Raw genomic sequence first — 19,637 nt, forward strand, 5'->3', positions numbered from 1 at the left:
ACCGGTTCTCAAACTGGTTCTCGCCCATATGGGATGCCAGCACTGCAGGCAGCGGTTAAAGCCACTTATGACACAGCGCCAACCCCCTCAGTTTTCTTTATTTCCCCTTTCTCCTCTAACGGCTCTTTCTGTTCTTTGTCCACAGATTTTACAAAATGTATTCTTAAAGTTTAAAGTACATCTCCACCTTTTCTCTTCTGAACTTTAAAAAAATTTTAAAAACATTAATTCCAATTAATCCTTTTACATATCATTGCTACTTAAATCCCTCTCATTATTAAAGATGTTTTAATAGTGATTATTTACTTAAATTTTGTATAATATACTAGCTTGTTTGCTAATGATTACTGCATACTTCCCCTTTGTTTGGGATTCTCTCTCTGTGCAGTCTTTTTTTTAGGAAATCTCTCAGGAAGGGTGTGTGTAATTTTCTGTTTTGGTTTATCTAAATTTATCCTTGTTTCACACTTAAGTCAGAATGATAAATGAATGACTGAGTTTTATTTTTTAAAAAAAGATTTATTTATTTGAAAGAGTTACAGAGAGAGGAAGAGACAGAGAGAGGTCTTCCATCCACTGGTTCACTCCTCCAGATGGCTGCAACGGCTGGAACTGCACCCATCTGAAGCCAGGAGCCAGCAGCTTCCTGCAGGTCTCCCATGTGGGTGCAGGGCCCCCAAGGACTTGGGCCATCTTCCACTGCTTTCCCAGGCCATAGCAGAGAGCTGGATCAGAAATGGAACATCCAGGACTAGAACCGGCACCCAAATGGGATGACGGCGCCTCAGGCCAGGGCTTTAACCCACTGCGCCACAGCGCCAGCCCCAATTGAGTTTTTGGTTGGTGAATAACTTTTTGTAGCATTTTGCAAGAGTCATCCAATGTTTATTATTGATATGGACAAGTCTGTTTTTGATCTTATTTTATTCCTTAATAATCTGTACTTCTCTGACTACCGGTAAGAGTTTCTTGTTTCTTACTCTGTGATGTCACTATCATATAAATGGCAGGGGGACTTATTTCATTTTTAGTGCTCATGCTCCATTGCTCATCTTCCATTAAAAGATTTATAATTTTGGTCAATCTTGGAGAATTCTTGTCTCTATCACCTTTCCTTCCCTCCTATTTTCTGCTGTTGGAACTCACTGCACTTCTACACATGCATGACTTTCTCACTTGTTTTCCCCTTTGGGTCTCTTAACTTTTGTGTTTCTCTTATATTCTTTATCTATATTGAATTGTCCATTTTGTCTCAAATCTGTCTTCCAGTTCACCAATCCCCTATTCAGTTGCACCTAATCTTATTTCACACACCCACTGAGTCTTTAGTTTCAAAAACATGGTTTAATTTCTGTAAGTTCTCTTTGGTTCTTCTTCACTGCTTTCTCTTCCTACGTGCCTTTTTTTTTTTTTTTCACTGAGTCACCAAAGCCAGATATATTTATAGTAACTTAGGACTGCCCTACCATCTCAAAGTCTGGGGGAGCTAATCCTTCCGCTTAGTTTATCTACCGACTCTCACTCATGAAGGATATTTTCCTTTAGTGTTTTGTGAATTTGTAAATTCTTTAGACAGGTTTATTTTTCTCTACGGGAATTCCATATGGCCTGGGCTGTGGACTTGTTCTTCCACAGCAGGTGTGCATCTGCTTCTGCTGGTTCCCCAGGTGGATCACAGCCAGACATGATTACTGTCAAGTGGGAAACAGGAAAGACTGATGGACGCAGGTGCCTGTCGAGGAGCACTCCCCCAAAGGTTCAGTTCTCGGCTCCCTTGCTCCCAAAGTGGGATGGGAGACCCTAAGTGACTAAGCAGCCCTCATGCCTCCACCACACGAGGCTGCTGCTTCTCAAGTCCTTAGTCATCCCGCAGTGGCTGCTGAAGGATTTTTCTGTGGGTTTCCCCTTATCAGCAATGAACGTGAAGGGTTGAACTTGCCTGGGAAATTCAGAGTTCCAGCGGAGAAAATCTGTTCAGGTCGCTGATCGGAGGGCTGCAGATTCCTGGAGTCAAACTTGCTTCTGCCAAACAGGATTCTGCTTCTGATATCTGAGTTTCCAACCTGACTCTCAAAACTCTCTACTTCTATTGACCTTAAAGGGGAAGGGGTTTTTTTTCCTCCTTTCCTGAAGTGGGTTTGGTTCAAGTCCAATGCAATGTATTCTCCTTACGGACAAAAGAGGAGAACGTAGAAATAAGAGCAGAAGGTGGCTCCTTTTTACTCATCAGATGTGACATAGAGCGAAGGATTGTGATAAACAGAGGCCTCACAGAAGTGGGAAACAAACTTTCAGAGCCAATCAGCCCACTAAGACATTCGAGCAGTGAAGATAGTCCTGCATACCTAGTGGACACTCATTTCAAGGTAAGATTGCTGAGATTAAGGGAACTGTTTAGCAAAGCAAATCCTTAAGAGAACAAATTCTAGGCAATGTGCCCCCCTGACCCCAACCCTTTCTCATCTTGGTAAGTTGGTTGATCTTGCTGACTTTGGCCTGCGATGGCCAGTGAAGGCCAAGAAGGACTAAGAGCTTAGTCCCTCTCACTATAGAACCAGTCCGTCTGCTTGAGACGCTGCTAGAAATTCAAGTTTTCTTATGATGAAATATTTCCCCCCAAATATACACATCTATATCAGCAGGTGACAGGTTAAAGAAATGGGAGTACCTCCATGCCATGAACCCCTCTGCAGTCATTAAAGATAATGTTTACAGGCCGACATGGAAAGACTCCATAAACTATTCAGATGAAAAAGCAGGCAAAAAATGGGATGTGTAAAGTACTCCCACTTGTGTGTACGTGTGTGCACACACACACACCCTGACACTTGATATAACATACCAGAAAGCATTGATATTGATGTTAGTTACCTCTGGGGAGTAAAATTTGAAATCTGGGATGGGAAGAAGACAATTTTTTTTATTTTATTGTGTACCTTTTTCTCATCTAGCAATTCGTATGTTCATGTATATTTTCATCACTCCTTCATACCCCACAAAACAGTTCAGCCATTGGAGTAAGTCTTGGTTTACAGGTTGCTAAAATTTATTCTAAGTACAGTAGAAATGCAAATAGAATTAAGTTAAAGAAAACACGGTGTCCTTCCCAAATATGCTTGGGAAACACTGGGTTAAAGCAAGTTAAGCAGTTTTCGCAACTGCAGCAATTATGTCTTTAAGGTTCACTGTGAATCTCTCAGAAGGGAATAGTATATATTCCCTAGATCTACTTGGCCATAAACTGTCTTTTTTTTTCTTAAATAGCATCTCAAGGGACTGGTGGTCTGTGGAACCTATTTTAAGAATTGCAGGTTCTGGAATGAGTCTAAGAAACACTTTTGTTCCCCAGTATTCCCGTCTTCAGGGATCTTGCAGACTGAGTGACTCCCTTGCTGGGCACTGTGGATAGTGGCAGCACTGTCTCCAGTAACCACCTTCCACATACAACACATACACATCCTGGGTATCCTATGATGAACACACCTTAAGAAATAAATACTTAAGAGTGGCTGTTTGGAGCCGGCACCATGGAGCAGTAGGTTAATCCTCCGCCTGCAGTGCCAGCATCCCTTATGAGCGCCAGGTTCTAGTCCTGGTTGCTCCTCTTCCAATCCAGCTCTCTTCTGTGGCCTGGGAAAGCAGTAGAAGATGGCCCAAGTGCTTGGGCCCCTGCACCCGCATGGGAGACCAGGAAGAAGCACCTGGCTCCTGGCTTTGGATCAGCACAGCTCTGGCCATTGGGGAGTGAACCAGCGGAAGGAAGACCTTTCTCTCTGTTTCTCCCTCTCGCTGTCTGTAACTCTACCTCTCAAATAAATAAATAAATAAAATATTTAAAAAAAAAAAAAGAGAGCAGCTGTTTGGCACAGTGGTTAGGCTACTGCCTGAGACATTTGTATCTCATATTAGAGTACCTGGGTTGGAATCCCAGCTCTTCTCTCCATTCCAGCTTCTTACCGGTGCTCACCCTGGGAGACGGTGGGTAATGGCTCAAGCACTTAAGTGCCTACCACCCACATGGTGGCTTAAATTGACTTCTAGGCTCCTGGTATCAACCTGATATATCTCAGCTGTTGTGTGTATTTCGGGAGTGAACTAGCAGGTGGGAGCTCTCTCCCTCTCTCTCTCTCTCTCTCTTGCTCTCTCTCTCCCTTCTTCCCTCCCCCTTCTCTCTCTCTGCATTTCAGATAAGTAATTTTTAAAATAGATCTCTCCTCTGCTGAGATCATGAACAAGTTTTTGTCCAGGTCAGCATTATTTGGAATGAGTTGAGGGATGTGAATGCCTAGCATAGGTCAGAAAAGGAGAGCATGTTGCTTTTGAGCCTAGTGGAGATAATGGAATTAAACCTCCTCTTGTTTCTGAGACCTGAGCTTGTCCGTGGTATTCTTTTCTCAGGGGAGAGCCCTGCGGTTGGCCATTTGCCTACTCACCTGGCTCCCATATTCTTCTCTTTTTAAGAGGCTTCCCTGTTAGGGCCTCTTTTCAAGTACAGCTGGTTCTTGAGGAGCAATTGATCTCATTCTGATATAAGAGGTCTCAGGCTTTGTGCCATCTAATATTTTATTTTTAACCAGAACGTACTTTCAGTGTTGGTTCTTTACGGTTATTTTTGTTATGACTGAGAAAGTTGTATTTTCTAATTGCAAAACTAACTGTCTGGAAAGCTGTGCATAACTATACACTCTGTCCCAATAAAGGGAACAAGAAGACTCATGGAGGCAGCAGCACTGTCACAGGAGGAACAGAGAGCCTGGCTCCAGATTCAGATACTGCCACCTACCAGCAACATGATTTTCATCAAATCTCTCAGTCTTTCAGTTTTTATTTTTTTATTTATTTATTTGACAGAGTTGGTGTGAGAGAGAGAAAGGTCTTCCCTCTGTTGGTTCACCCCCCTAAATGGCCCCTACGGCCGGCGCTGCGCCAATCCAAAGCCAGGAGCCAGGTGCTTCTCCTGGTCTCCCACGCGGGTGCAGGGGCCCAAGCACTTGGGCCATCTTCCACTGCCATCCTGGGCCACAGCAGAGAGCTGGACTGGAAGAGGAGCAACTGGGACTAGAACCCAGCACCCACATAGGATGCTGGCACCACAGGCGGAGGATTAACCAAGTAAGCCTCGGCGCCAGCCAGTCTTTCAGTTTTTAAATGGGGATCAGGTACAGAAGGAATGTGACCATACCTGGCCCATGTGCACATGCTGTCAACGTTGGTAGGGACTCAAGTACTTGAGCCACTACCGCTGCTTCCCAGGCTACTCTGATATGGGATGTGGGCATCCCAAATAGCAGTTTAAGCACTAGGCCAAACGTTCACCCCTGATCTGAGACTTCAGATGTGACACAACTGCAGTACAGGCTGGAGGGCCAAGATGTGTAGAGAATTCCGTGCTGACCAGTAGTCATTTGTTCCTCTTCCTCTCCAGTTATGAAAAGCAAAAATCATACAGGAGCAGTGATTCCCTTCTTGAAAACAAGGACTGGGTTCTTTAGTCTCTCTATGACTCCCAGCTTAGGCAAATTTTCCCCATAGCTAATCCTTTCTTTGAAAGTAGCTACTGATCCCCTCTTCAGCAGCTGGGAGCTGTGCTTCATCTCAGCCCTCAGGTGGTGCAAATAGAAAAACTGATGCCCCTGTCCCTCATCCTATGGAAATAACAGTGTCCTCAATCATGAGTATTTTCATGAATTATTAGGGGCATGGATTGCTTCTGATGACTTCTGGTTCCATCCAGTATGCAAAGTTAAGAGCTTAGTTCTCTGACTAAGATAGGCTCATAATCAAATCCTGGTTCTGTTTTCTTTCAATGGATTTAAAATTGGGCAAGTTTCTTGAGCTTGCTCTGTCTCTACTTCTTCAGCCACAAATGGAAATAATAACACTCAGAGTGCTAGTAAGTTAACAATAGGATGATGATAAAACAATGTAAGTGAAGCAGTTAGTATGGAATCCAGCTCAACAAATGCACCAAATAAATGGTAGCTTTTATTCACACTAAAAAGATGAGCCAAGATGGTAAACATTTCAGAAAAGATAGAAACAAGACATGTTTTTTTTTTATTATTTTTGGAAAACATTTGAGGTACATAAGGAATTATAGACCTCTTGCAGTAATTGTAAAGATTTCTTGGTGGGCCCTGGCCCCAAGTTATGTGATTCATGAACATTTACAAACAAATTCTAAATTTCACGAATTAATGTTTTTCTCAAAGGGTTTAGTTTTTACATATTCACAAAACTAATATTTGTTGAATGTCTGTTATTTGCTATGAGCTCTGTAAGGAGCATCTTATTTTACACTGCACAGGACATAATAAACATGCAAGAGATTTGAGGTGGGTCAAATGCAGTATCTGTGGGCTGGTTCTTCCCTCTTCCCACCCGCTGAGTTTCAGTTCATGATAATCACTTCATGTTAGGCTTCATATCATGTCGAGTCAAAAGCTTGTCATGGGGTCATGGATCAACTGGGAACTGCTCAGCAGTTCCAAGTGATATTTCTTAGAATTTACACCTCTGGTTTTTCACATCCTATCCACACACTAATCTTTTATCTTTTTCTGCTTTCTTTTAAAAACTGGGAAAAGGGTTTCCCACCTCAACCTCCTGCTCATGTTTAGCTATTTTAATATCATTCATCAAATATTATTTGAGCATAAAATATAATATAAAGAAGAATGAACTGCCTGGTAGACATTATAGTCTTAGTGGGTTGCCACAAGACCAGGTAGAATGCAATGAAGTGATAATGCAGAGTCATGGTTGAAGAGACCAATGAAGTCTTAGTTGCCAGAGAAAGGTCCATGAAGAAGGAAGGATTTTAGCTCAGTGTTAAGAATAGATTGAGTCTAGTGGGGGAAGATATAGGGAAAGGACACTCCTTCCATAAGGTACAACATTTGCAGATGTGCAGAGGTAGGAATGATGTCATCATATCAAAACACTCAAAGTAACTAGGATTCTAGCTTGGCTGATGCGGAAGGCTTGTGCCAGAGTCCTGGGCAGAAAAACACTGGGGAGCATGAGACAAGACAGTGGGGAGCCCTGAGGACAAGCTTGAGGAATTCATTCTGGAACTCCCTGGACAGTGGTGAGGCAGTACCTCTCTGCTGCTTCATCTGGCATGGTCACTGTGTGGGGAGAGATTGAAAATGGAGAACACTGTTCAGAAGCTAGAGAAGGCTCAGCAACATATGGGAAAGATTGCCCATGGTTGACTAAAGGAGACAAAAGGAATAAGGAATACCAGATGATTTCATAAGGCTTGGGAGATTAGGAATGATGGGAGGGCAGACTGGTACCTTGTACACCAAATCAATGTCTTTCTTCCTTTCATTTTATTTATTTTATTTTTTATTGAATTTTTATTTATTGAAGTTCTTTTTATTTCCTCCGCCATGCATGGAACCTGGTAATAAAAACAGAATTTACCCTCCTCTTTTCACATATTACTTTTCTGCCCAAAGCACTAAAATCCTTCCAGTTATGAAATGACCTATCTTTGGAGAGAAATCACAAAATAGGCAAAACGGCTTGCCCGCTTCCTCTCTCCCCTCCAAAATCTGATCCCATGACCAGGAATGAAATAGAAACTATTTATAATGTCTGTCATAAATGTATTTTCTGTGATGTTTTTATTGCCAGGAAGTAAGTTTGTGGTTAAGCTCATGGATCCCTGTTCTTAACTCATTCACCATGAGCTAGAGTTTTCCTTCTCAGTTTATACTGAAAACAATAATATCCTGCACTTGTTATTGCCCTTTTCTGTTTAAATAGTGTCTTAATTAATGTTATCTCATTTGAACTTTTATTGAAAAGTCCTATGAAGTAAGCCTGCCAAGTATTAATAATATGAAATAATATTTTCATTTACACAACCGCCTACAGTCCGACCTGGAAAAAATACCAGGATCTAATTATTTAAATCCATCCAATACAGTAGAAATTGTTACAGAAACAAAGAAAATGAATTATCTAGAACATTTGAATTATCTAGAAAATTAGGAAAACCAAGCACAAATATGTGAACAAATAAATAACATCCTGTGGCTAACCACCTCACCAGATGGCAATAGAAACCATGAGTCAGAGAGTATAGGGTTAATTACTGCATCACAATGTGATATGAAAATATGAGAAAGTGGCATCCATTTCTGACAGTCTAGGTCTTATCTAGGTGAGACTCACTGAAAGTCTGCACAGCCCCAGGGGTCAACAATGGAGGGAGAGGTATCCAGGAGAAGGGAGAACTTGGAGGGGGCATTATGCTTCTACACTTAATAGGATGTAGCTAGAAGCCAATATCAACCACAGATCATGAATTCAGGAACCTTCAAATTATTCCAGTGCCTCAACCTTTGAACCATCACCTCATTTGAATACAAATGGAACAGAGATAAGATGCCCTGCCAAACACTGCCCAAACTGCAAATTCATCAGTAAATAAATGTTAGCATTTGAAGTTACTGAGTCTGGGGGTGGTTAGTTAAGCAGTGTTGGATAACTGGAACACAATGTTTATGGTATTGAACTTCCTGTCCACTGATAGACATTGACCCAGGTAGAAGGTGGTTCTATTTATAGAAAGGCAGTTGGGTGGGTTGGGCTGATGAGAAGAGAAGGATTGGTGAAGCTATGGGGAGGAAAGAATGAAAGGTGAATGAGAAGCTTTGGGGGACCCTATGAAGAATACATTAAGCAGACTGGGTCTGTGGCTTTCTCATGTCCTCCATGAATCTGTGAGTTTTCTAACTCTCCTAGAGAATGAAGCTAGATTGAACAGCTACCACATTATATCAAAAAGGTAGAAGAGAGCTTGATGTTTTGCAGGAGATCTACAAAGGGGAGTCAGTGGCAGATGTAGGAAATAATACTCTGGGAAGAGAAACTAACATATCATTGATGGAACACTGGTGTAGAAAGGAATCTTAGAGATTGTTTTCTAGATAAGAAAACCAAGATCAGAAAGCTGGAAAACAACTAAGTACTTATTGTACAGTATAGACAGTACAACTGAATTTAAGAGACAAGATGCTAGGTTTGATGAGAAGAAAATGAATGCGTGATGGGCCTTTAAATGCTTTCCAGATGGGGAGATGAGGACACTCAACACAGGCATATGACCATGGGCTCTTTCTGTATCAAAGGAGGGGAAAAAATGTGCCAGTTCTTAAAGTTTGCAGCATAAAATCATGTTGGAAATTTTATCTACTGGAGTCAGCATTTTGGAGCAGTGGGTTGAGCTGCTGCCCATTTATTTGATCACTGGTTTGAGTCAGCTGTTCTACTTTCCATCCAGCTCCTGTTAATGCACCTGGGAAAGCAGTGAAACTGGCCCAACTGCTTGGGCCCCTGAACCTACATGAGAGACCCAGTTGGAATTCTAGGCTCCTGGCTTTGGCCTGGCCATCCCTGGCCATCGTGCCCATTTGGGGAATGAACCAGAGGACGGAAGATTCCCTTTCTCCCCCGCCCTCCCTCTGTGTAACTGTCTTTCAAATAAATAAATAAATCTTTAGAAACAAAAGAAATTTTATCTGCTACACTATAGTGTGGACTGCTCTCTCAGATACACTTAGCATGCAGAATAAGGGAGCCCGAGTGAGTGACCAAACTCCAGCAATCAGACCGTGACACATGAGAGTGTGTAAGAGTGTTTTGTGTGGCGTTGTGGATACAGGCAGGAGGAGGAAGGCGAGGGAAGATACTAGCAGGCAGTTACCTGTGTTCCACGTTGCCTTTCAGGCTAAAATAAATAAACTTAACAAATTAAGACATGATGTTGTAAATCTGAGTGGCAATCCTGAGTGGTCATTCAGGTTAAGGGAACTCGGTTCCCACTGTCCCTCTCTCTCCCTATTCCTTTCCTGCTGTGCACAGCATTGATGATCCTCCCTAGAAGAGCATTCTCATCAACTAGGCTGGGAGAGGAGAGTGTTAACCATGGTGAAATTTGACAGAGGGCTCTGCCCTCTCTGGATCCATGTAGAGCCTTTATGGCCCTCTAGACTATCACAAGTGCACACACATCAGAACCATAATGAAAGGAAGATGCCTATTTGGAAAGCATAATTGCTCAAGACTGGCCTCTCTTTGGGTGCATCTCTTCTTAAACCAATTGTCTGTATCAGGTCATCTCAGCTGCTAGAATTGTTTTATTTCTCTTTTGAGAAGGTACTGCTAAAATGCCAATTACCTTAGAAGTTATACATTTAATTGATTTAAATTAAAAAGAAATAATTCTGACAGTTATAATAGCTAAGGATTCTAGGGAAAAAATGTCAACTCTAGGTACAATTGGTAGGCTGTAAAACGGATTGAAGGGGTTTCCGAGAAGGGGGAGGGAATGTGTTCCTGCTTTAACTTTACTTAACATTCAGTGTAGGACACAAAGCCAAGAATGAGTAAAGTCAATGACAGCCTTGGGCATATGAGGTGCTGAGGAGGTCAAGATCACCTACTTTTCCTTAGTGCCCAGCAACTGGAACCAAGACAAGTCAATATATATAGGATGTGGGGACTAGAAGGGATCTTTAAAGATAATCTATCATCATTTCTCTGCCTTCAGGGAGAAGAAAACTGAAAATATTCCATATGTATTAGACAGCTCTTGTTTGTAAAGTCTGTTTTTTTTTGAAGGAGCTCCCAAAGGAGCCCTGGGGGAGCTATTTAGAATCAACCCATCACCATCAGGAAATTGTCTATGAGTAACCTTTCATATTTTAGTTTTAGACGCTTCCCTTTTCACCCACTGGTGAAGAGAAACCACAACTTATTATAATCTTCCTGATAAGAACCCTTAGCATTCTTCATCTCTTTTTTCTTAAATATATTTGTTTCTGAAAGCAACGTGTTCATGTGCTGTTTTCCTGTCCTTAAACAATATTTATGGCCTCATGCTGAACCCGCCTTCAAATTACAGTAATCCCTCTTTTCTCTGCTTTCAGCTACCCATGGTCAACAAGGGGGAGCATGAGTTCAATATAATAAGGTATTTGAAAGACACAGAGAGAGAGAGAGGGAAGTCAAATTACTTTTATGTTGGTAATAGTTATTGCTATTAATCTCTTAAGGTGTCTGGTGCCTAATTTATACATTAAGCTTTATCAGAAGTCTATATTCACTTGATGATGTCTACAGCCTAGAGCCACACTAGCTTTTTAAACCACAGCCTAATGACAGCTGTTGGTCATTTATTATCATGTCATTTTCCTACCAAACTTGTGTGGAATTATCCCATCTTTTCCAAGAAACTTCCTTTGCTAAATATTTCTTTAATAGCCTGTGATTGCATATTTTAACTGGCTTTTCAATGAAAATGTAAGACCTTTTTTTAATTTAAAACTATATGGCAAAAAGGCATAGGAGTATACAATGTAAAATTTTCTTCCAATATCTGTTTCAACCACCCATTTCTCCCCCATGAGATTCAACTCCATTTCTTGCTGCATTTTTATTCATGGACAGAGCTCGTGAATACAAAAAGGAATACATATGATTTGCTTTTAGTATGATCAGTAATGTGCTTTAATACTGTACTCCATCTTTTAAAAATTTTAATAATACACCTTGGGGATCTTTTCATTTTGGTACATATACATCTCCCTCGTTCTACTTTAGAGTTGCATATAGTCTACTAAATGTATGCTCCATAATTCATTTATTCCAAGCCTTTCTGGTACTGATTGCATTCTCCAAAAATACTCTCTACCAGTTGAAGATTGTATAAGATTCACTATCAGGGCTCTCAAACTCAAACGTCTACAGGGGCCAGGAAGGTGACTTAACAGTGAAGTGAACCAACTGGGAAGGCACAAACTCTGTGTAAAGGAAGCAGCCAACAGCTACTTTGCTCCATGAAATTATTATGAATTATTTCCCTCTGGATCTTTGTGATTGATTAGAAGGAATCAATGGGTAGAATGTACATAGGATCTTTCTGCATTATTTGTTACAACTTAATGTGAATCTATAATCATATCAAAATATAACTTTTAATTTTAAAAAAACCAAAACTCTAGATCCATTTTATAAATTACCTGATTTTAAAATGTAGGCAAAATTTTAACATTATGTAGGCCAAGAAAAACTCACCTGTCAGTTGGATGCAGCCTCAGGCCCACCACTTTATTGCATATGCACAGCTGATTACAAATGCTTGCTGTCGTTCCATTGCTTTTACAGCGACCATTCCCACTTACTTGTTGAGTTTGTTCTCATTCCAGGTTCTTGGATGTGGCTCTGTTGCCCAGGCTGTCCTGAGTCGAGGACATTTTGGAGGAATTGTCACTCTCAATGTTGGATTTGCTATGTCAGTTGCAATGGCCATTTATGTGACTGGAGGTGTCTCTGGTAAGCAGTAGAAATAACAATAGCTACTATGAACTCAATCATTTTCCAGTGTGCTAATGCAGTGCTGGGTGCTTTACATATATTGATTTACTTATATCTCAACAATTTTTAACAGTTTGTATTCTAGCCCATTTTTTATTTTTGGTAGATGATAAGGTGAATTACTGGTGGAAAGGCAACAATTAGCAAGAGACAGATTTAGGGGTTAGGACTCACATGTGATTCATTCCTAAGTCCAGCCACTTTACTAATCAATATGATGCTCTACTGCACACTTAGAAGCGTTTTCTCAGAAATCCTATAGATAGCTCAGTAAAGGTTACTACAACAAATAAAGGTGTCATTTTTTCTTAACTTTTATTTAATGAATATAAATTTCCAAAGTACAGCTTATGGATTACAATGGCTTCCCCCCATAACTTGTAAATACAATGTTTATCCACAGCAATCAGAGCAGGCCCTTGAAAAATGAATGGTGCTTTCAGGGAAGTGCAGACCTTATCTAGCAGGTCTTAGCTGAATTCTTCCCTGAGAAGTGAGATGATTGGAAACCATTCACAAAATTATGAGAAGCAAACTGAAATGGCGATATTTAATGAGTCTGAGAACAAAGGGACTATAGAAATGATCTGGTTACCAAAGGCGCTCTGGATCTTCGAGTGGCCTGGGCTGGGCACTGAGCACTGAGCACTGAGGCAAGACTGCTGGTGGTAAAGGAAGACAGGGATCTGAGCAGTCCCTGCGGGCTGGGCACAGTGCAGGTGTCGGATGTCCTTGACCTCCTTCTTGCTTGACCACAGCCCTCTGAGGCTGGCATTTTGTGGTCTCCATTCTCCATAGAAAAACAAAACCCCTGACTCTGAAAGTGAACCAGTAAATTGCTGGAAGTCCTGCTGCTGATTAGGAGACAGAGCAAAGCTCTGATCCAGGTCTACGTGAGAGTGAAGCACACATCCCCATTCCGACACATGTCCAGTGGCCTTGTAAGGGAAAGGGCCTTTGGGCAGAAAAACCCTGACAGAGGTCTAAGCTGGCTGACCTGGTAACAAACGCTGCTGGAGTGTTGAAGAGTGATTTTTTTTAAGCAGCTCCCTGCAGACTCCCTGGGCTGGGCACCTATAATGGTCGTTTACTGTCATTGCCTTCCCCTGTTACATACAGGCTCAGACCCTGGGCTAGTCTGAATGATGGATTCCTGTGTATGTGATTTGCTCGGTACGAGCAATGTCTCCTTTCAAACTCTTGTCAGTCTTTGCTGTGATCATAGCACAGTGCCACCTAACTCAAGTCAAACCATATGTAGGGTGTGCACGCCAAGGCTGAGTTAGAGTGCAGGTCTCGATACCAGACACAAAATACCTTCTAGGCTTAAAACAAGTGTGCAAGATACCACACTGCTGCCCCATACAAGCTCTGCTACATTCACGTAAATGTGGTTTCCACAACCCATGCAATATAAACATGTGCATATTTTTGGCTACTTTTAAGGTGAAGACATTGTTTTGGAGTATTTTACCTGCTTAACACCCTGAACTGAACACCATCAGGTGGCTCCACCAGCCTCAAACCCTACAGTTGTAGCTAAAACCCTTATGACCACCATGGTCCATATCTGTTTGTGTCTGTTATATATATCAGCAGCTCAACAAAGTCAACATGAAAGCAACCAATCCAGTTGAGAAGAAATAAAAATGGCCAACAGATATATGATAAAGAGATTCCAAAATACAAATCAAGTCTGAACCCGATTGATGAAAGATAGCATCAGCTTGGAAAGGGATCCCTTATCACCCATTTTTGTTTGAAAACCATCATGGCATGAGTGAAAATTAGTGGCTCTGAGAATGCGCAGAGACAACACACTTGCCCACCAGGACCTCCATGCAGGCCATAGCATCACCACTGAGCTCACAACTGCAGGAACAGGAGAGGAAGTTTGTATGGGGGAGGTGGCTGTAGCTAACGAATCAACTTAAGGGCACATGTGAAGCTCTCCTGGAAGATTCCAAAAATGACCAATGTAGACTGTGCATAAGTAGAATGTGATATGTTTTGTGACCACAAACTGGTAAGGTCAGCTGATATCTGACTTTTAAATAAAAAACATCACCTCACTAAAAAGGAGTTACAACATCCTACTCCCTTGTGAATCAAATCACATCCAGTCAATCAGAAATCACAATGTCCTAATTATGTAGCATTTCAAATGAAGTGTTTCAAAGTAGTTGTTTTAGTTGTAGCAATGTATAAGTATACTAAATTCACTGAAAAAGCAAAATAGTGGCACTTAATGAAAAATAAAGAGAGTTTATCTCTACCACATGATTGTGGGTGGTAGAGAAGATGGAATTAGCCTAGCAGAACCTAGAAAGAGTTCACTTTGTTCACTGAAGACTTTCATCTTGCACTTTATAGGGTCTAGCTGCACCCTCAAGCACTTTTTGTGAGTGACTTGATGATCATGATGATCTTGATAGAAGTGATATTTGAGAGCAGCACTCTATGGCTCTAGTAGTTGTGTTCTTTCCACCACACTGATACACTTTGTGCTTATGGTGACTCAGTGCTGACCATCCACCTCTGCAGGGAGAAATTTCCAGTAGCTGCTTAGCTCCCAGCCGAACATATCAGGATGCCTCTGCTCCACCTCCCTTTCTGAACCTTTCTTCAAGTCTACCTCCTTGCTTCACAAAACACCCTGCCAGGCATATACTCTCCAGCCCCCAAACAGATTCCCTCCTTGTAGATCTCTGAAGTCTCATCTTTTAAAGCTCAAATACCAACTAAGTGCCTTCACCATGTGATGAATAAGAGTTCTAGCTTCAGGTTGCTGGTAAGGGGCTTAAACAGTATAAACCCACCTATGGGAAATTTTTGTTTTCTAAGAGGAGTTTGTTAAACCCAGAAGTCTCTCATTGGTGGAGTCACGAAAGGGGAGGGATTTTGGTTGGAGGTGATTTCTTAGGCCCCTTGTCCTTCCACAGTGGGTGTCTAGGCTGGTTGGCGGGCAGCTGCTTCCCAACCAGCCTCTGGAAGAGGAAGAGTGGGGCTGGCTTTAGGAAGGTTTCTGGGAAAACTCACCTGCCAGTCCTATGGAGGGTCAGAGGGTACAGGATAGATGGATCATCATCATCGTCATCATTCCCACCATGGTCTCATCTCTCTTTTGTTTACACCATGCACAACTTGAAAGTCCACATTTCAGTGTGGCCATCTTGACAATGACTCTGATTTCCCTCCACACAAAATGTCCTAACTGTGCAAAGATGATTTTTTAAAATTCTTTATTTTTTTTCTGCCTATGAAAGCAAAGAAGGCTCCATAAACATGGTGGAAAATGGTAGAAGTGGTATGGTATAGTACCTAGGCTTTAGAGTTCAGATAAACCTGTATTTCAACCCTGGTTCTACCACTTACTGGCCAGTTGGACTTAAGAATGTTACTTCTATGCCTCAGTTTCTTCAGGGTGAATTGGAGTAGTACCCAGATCACTGGGTTATTAAGAGGATTCAACACCCGTAATAATACCCTCAGCAAGTGATAGCATCTGGTAAGAGTTCAGTAAATGTTGCTGCTGTTATAAACACAGCCAGCCAGAAATGTTAGGGACCTTCCTCAGAGCAAACCCTCTGTTTTATTTTGTGGTTAGATAAGAATCAAGGAAGCTGATTTCTCTAGCTGTGGTTTGGGTTGGGTGAGAAAAGGGTTGTTACATTTCTGTGCACTGATGAAATATATACTGTTTATGCAGAGGAATTGAGGAGAACCCACTAAGACACTGTTACCAACTCAAAATATGCTAGGCCCATTACCTGAAGGAGAGCCACAGCCATGGGAATTAACATAATTTTTATATCCTCTGGGCGTGGGCTATGGAATGGCTACATATAGATCTAAATGTTATTTGTATACTGTATCATTACATTACCTTTAATCAATACACAAGTCTTCTTAAGTGCTGAAACTTAACTGAAAAGTGATCGCTGTTAAATATAAGAGGGGGAATAAGAGAGGGAAGAGATGTGCAATTCGGGACATGCTCAAGCTGACTTACCTCAAACAGTAGAGTTAGAAACATACCAGGGGATTCGAATTCAATCCCATCGAGGTGGCATGTACCAATGCCATCTCACTCGTCCCAGTGATCAATTTCTGTTCACAATTGATCATAATGATAGCACTAAGAACCAAAGGGATCAAATAAACAAGAATAGTGTCTGCAAATACTAGCTGATAGAATCAAAAAGGGAGAGAATGATCCAACATGGGAAGTGAGATACACAGCAGACCCATAGAATGGCAAATGTCCTAACAGCACTCTGGCCTCATAATCAGCCCTTAAGGCATGTGGATCCGGCTGAAATGCCCATGAGAGTATTTCAGGCATGGAAAGCCAAGACACTCTGGGGGAAAAAAAAAACCTAAATGAAAGATCTCCACGAGTGAGATCCCAGTGGAAAGAATGGGTCATCAAAGAAGGAGGTATCTTTCTCTGAAGGGAGGAGAGAACTTCCACTTTGACCATGGCGTTGTCTAAAAATGATCAGAGTCAGTGAACTCAGGGGGCTTCCATAGCCTTGGCAACTCACGACAAGAGCCTAGGGTGATTACTGATGCCATAAACAAGAGTGTCAATTTGTTAAGTCAACAACAGGAGTCACTGTGCACTTACTCCTCATGTAGGATCTTTGTCCTTAGTGTGCTGTACATTGAGATCTAATGCTATAACTAGTACTCAAACAGTATTTTTCACTTTATGTTTCTGTGTGGGAGCAAACTGTTGAAATCTTTACTTAATGTATGCTTAACTGATCTTCTGTATATAAAGAGAATCGAAAATGAATCTTGATATGAATGGAAGGGGAGAGGGAGTGGATAAGGGGAGGGTTGCGGGTAGGAGGGACATTATGGGGGGAAGCCATTGTAATCAATATTCTGTACTTTGGAAATTTATATTCATTAAATAAAAGTTAAAAAAATTAAATAGGTTATAATAATCTACTTGGTGTTATTGCATTACAAGTAGACTTTAAAAAACATTAAAATGAGCCACTTGAATACATCTAGTTTCTTTTTATGTCTGACTCCATTTTCATAAATAACATGTATAGTATCTAATGATGTGATGAGAATTCTTAATCTTCCCTTCCTTCCCCTTCAAACACAAGCTATATGTGTCTCATTTTTTTCTTCTTCTCTCCCGCTTTCTCTGCCCCCCCCCTTTTCTCTCTCCCTGTCTTTCTCTCCATTCTCTTCATACATAGATCTCTACCTAAAAGATAGTTATACCCAAGAACTCTAGATAAGGTCTTCTTTATAACCATCCTAGTTCTTGGCTTTCACTCTGATATCCATTATCACCTTCTATTCCTTGCAGGTGGTCACATCAACCCAGCTGTGTCTTTCGCAATGTGTCTCTTTGGACGAATGAAATGGTTCAAATTTCCATTTTATGTGGGAGCCCAGTTCTTAGGAGCTTTTGTAGGGGCTGCAACCCTCTTTGGCATTTACTATGGTAAGTAGGGCCCCTGAGTCCAAAGGGAAAGAAGAGCTGATATGAAAGGTTAGAAAGAGGTGACATTAAAGTGAGAAGAAGCATTCTACAATTGACACAAAGTTCTACGCATAAGATCGTGAATTCATCATTATCATTGGGACCAACTCATAAAGTCTTAATGCAAATGTCCATACCTTAAATGGGGAGCATGACAACACTATAATGTGAACACGCACAAAATGACTAAAAGACCAATGATTTCTCCACTGCTTTTTCTAATTTGGTTGGGAAAAGAGTTGACTGGTGGCAAAGGGTTTGACCAATAAGCATCCTGGAAAATCTCTTTGAACAAGAGGCAGCTGAAAAGTTGGCTGGGTGGGGAGCCTTAAATTCCTTTTTGTCAAACACCAGAGCTTCTGTTCTGCAATTGTGCTCAAGAAAAGCACGATATTAGTGATCAAAGACCCAGAGTTTAGTTCTACTCTGTAGAACTAATCTACTCTGTAGCTGTGTGAATTAAATAAGTCATCTGACTTGATTGGCTTCAGCTTCCTCTTCTGTAAAGTGAAGAGTATTCCAAAGAAGCTCCTTCTGTCTAATCCAATACATGGTGACTGTCAAACTGAAGACCTTAAGAACTAGAATTTATGAACCAAACCTTAGAGAAATAAGTTATAGAAAGGGGTGTCTCCCCATACAGTGCTTTTCTCTAAGAATTAGGGTCTACGAGGACTAAAGGGGACTTCAGAACCAGACCATAAGTTCAGAGAGCCATCCACTATGTCAAACAGGGGCTGCCATCCTCCTGGCTCTAAGAATGCTTTCCCTATGCTGTGATACCCTCAAATTCTAAAGTCTTTATTAGGGATTACCAAGAACCTTCTGTGAATTATGAATTCTTCCTATAACAGGCCCAAGTGCCAACAAGGCCTTCATCTGATTTTGAAAAATCTAATATTCTCCCACACAAAAATTGGTTGCTGGGATCCCCCTAACTAAGGATTTGGTTTGAGGCTGGCATGATCCATCTGGGGCAGCCAAGAGCCACCATCCTGGGATTCCCATGAGCATCTCTAAACTACCATACTATGCAGCATTGCTATGGCAGGCTCAATATGATTGTTTCACTATGGTTATTTTGCCCAACACCTGACATAATCTTCCCTTAGCCGTTCCTAGAGAACACTAATGTACCAGAGCTCTGTTTTCCATAGATGGATTCATGTCTTTTGCTGGTGGAAAATTGCTCATCGTGGGAGAAAATGCAACAGCACATATTTTTGCAACATACCCGGCTCCATATCTGTCTCTGACGAATGCATTTGCAGACCAAGTAAGTGTAGATTCAACACAGACCTAACTTTGGTGACAAGACATAATCTAACAAGAGAAATGTGTTGGCATGTTATAGGCCTATCAGAAAGGAGAGGTTGTATTTCCAAAGTCAGAGGCCTCTGGGAAAGCTTTCTTGGCAATATTTCACCTTTTCACAAGTTGATTCTACTAAAAGAGTTTTCTACTTCCTCTTTAATACATACATGTATTTCACATTCCAGAAAGAGTGAATTACTAGACATTTCAGCCTCTGTAGAGGCAAATGGGATTCATTTCATCATTGTCATCTCTTTTGTGCACATGGTCTAAGTGGGGAGGCCACAGAAAAGTCCTCTGTATCTGAATTCAAGGACTATGAAGTGTGGTAGTTCAGCCTAGTGTATCATGACTCCTGTCTGTCTCAATATGTGCATAGATTTATAAAAATTCTCGCTATAGCTAGAGGTTTCTATGC

General features: G+C 41.3%; 1 protein-coding gene across 8 annotated transcripts in view; it reads left to right on the plus strand.

The window, feature by feature from the left end:
* The window catches only part of AQP9 (aquaporin 9), a 45,998-nt gene that overhangs the window by 15,916 nt on the left and 10,445 nt on the right, over positions 1-19,637 (plus strand). For all 8 annotated transcript variants that reach the window (XM_070053373.1, XM_051821959.2, XM_051821961.2 and 5 more), the window contains 3 exons: positions 12,225-12,351; positions 17,729-17,866; positions 19,063-19,181. In XM_070053373.1, the coding sequence (XP_069909474.1) occupies positions 12,225-12,351; positions 17,729-17,866; positions 19,063-19,181 (384 nt within the window). The remainder of the gene's footprint in view (positions 1-12,224; positions 12,352-17,728; positions 17,867-19,062; positions 19,182-19,637) is intronic.

Source organism: Oryctolagus cuniculus, chromosome 12, assembly GCF_964237555.1.
Source record: "Oryctolagus cuniculus chromosome 12, mOryCun1.1, whole genome shotgun sequence".
NCBI classification, from domain to species: domain Eukaryota; kingdom Metazoa; phylum Chordata; class Mammalia; order Lagomorpha; family Leporidae; genus Oryctolagus; species Oryctolagus cuniculus.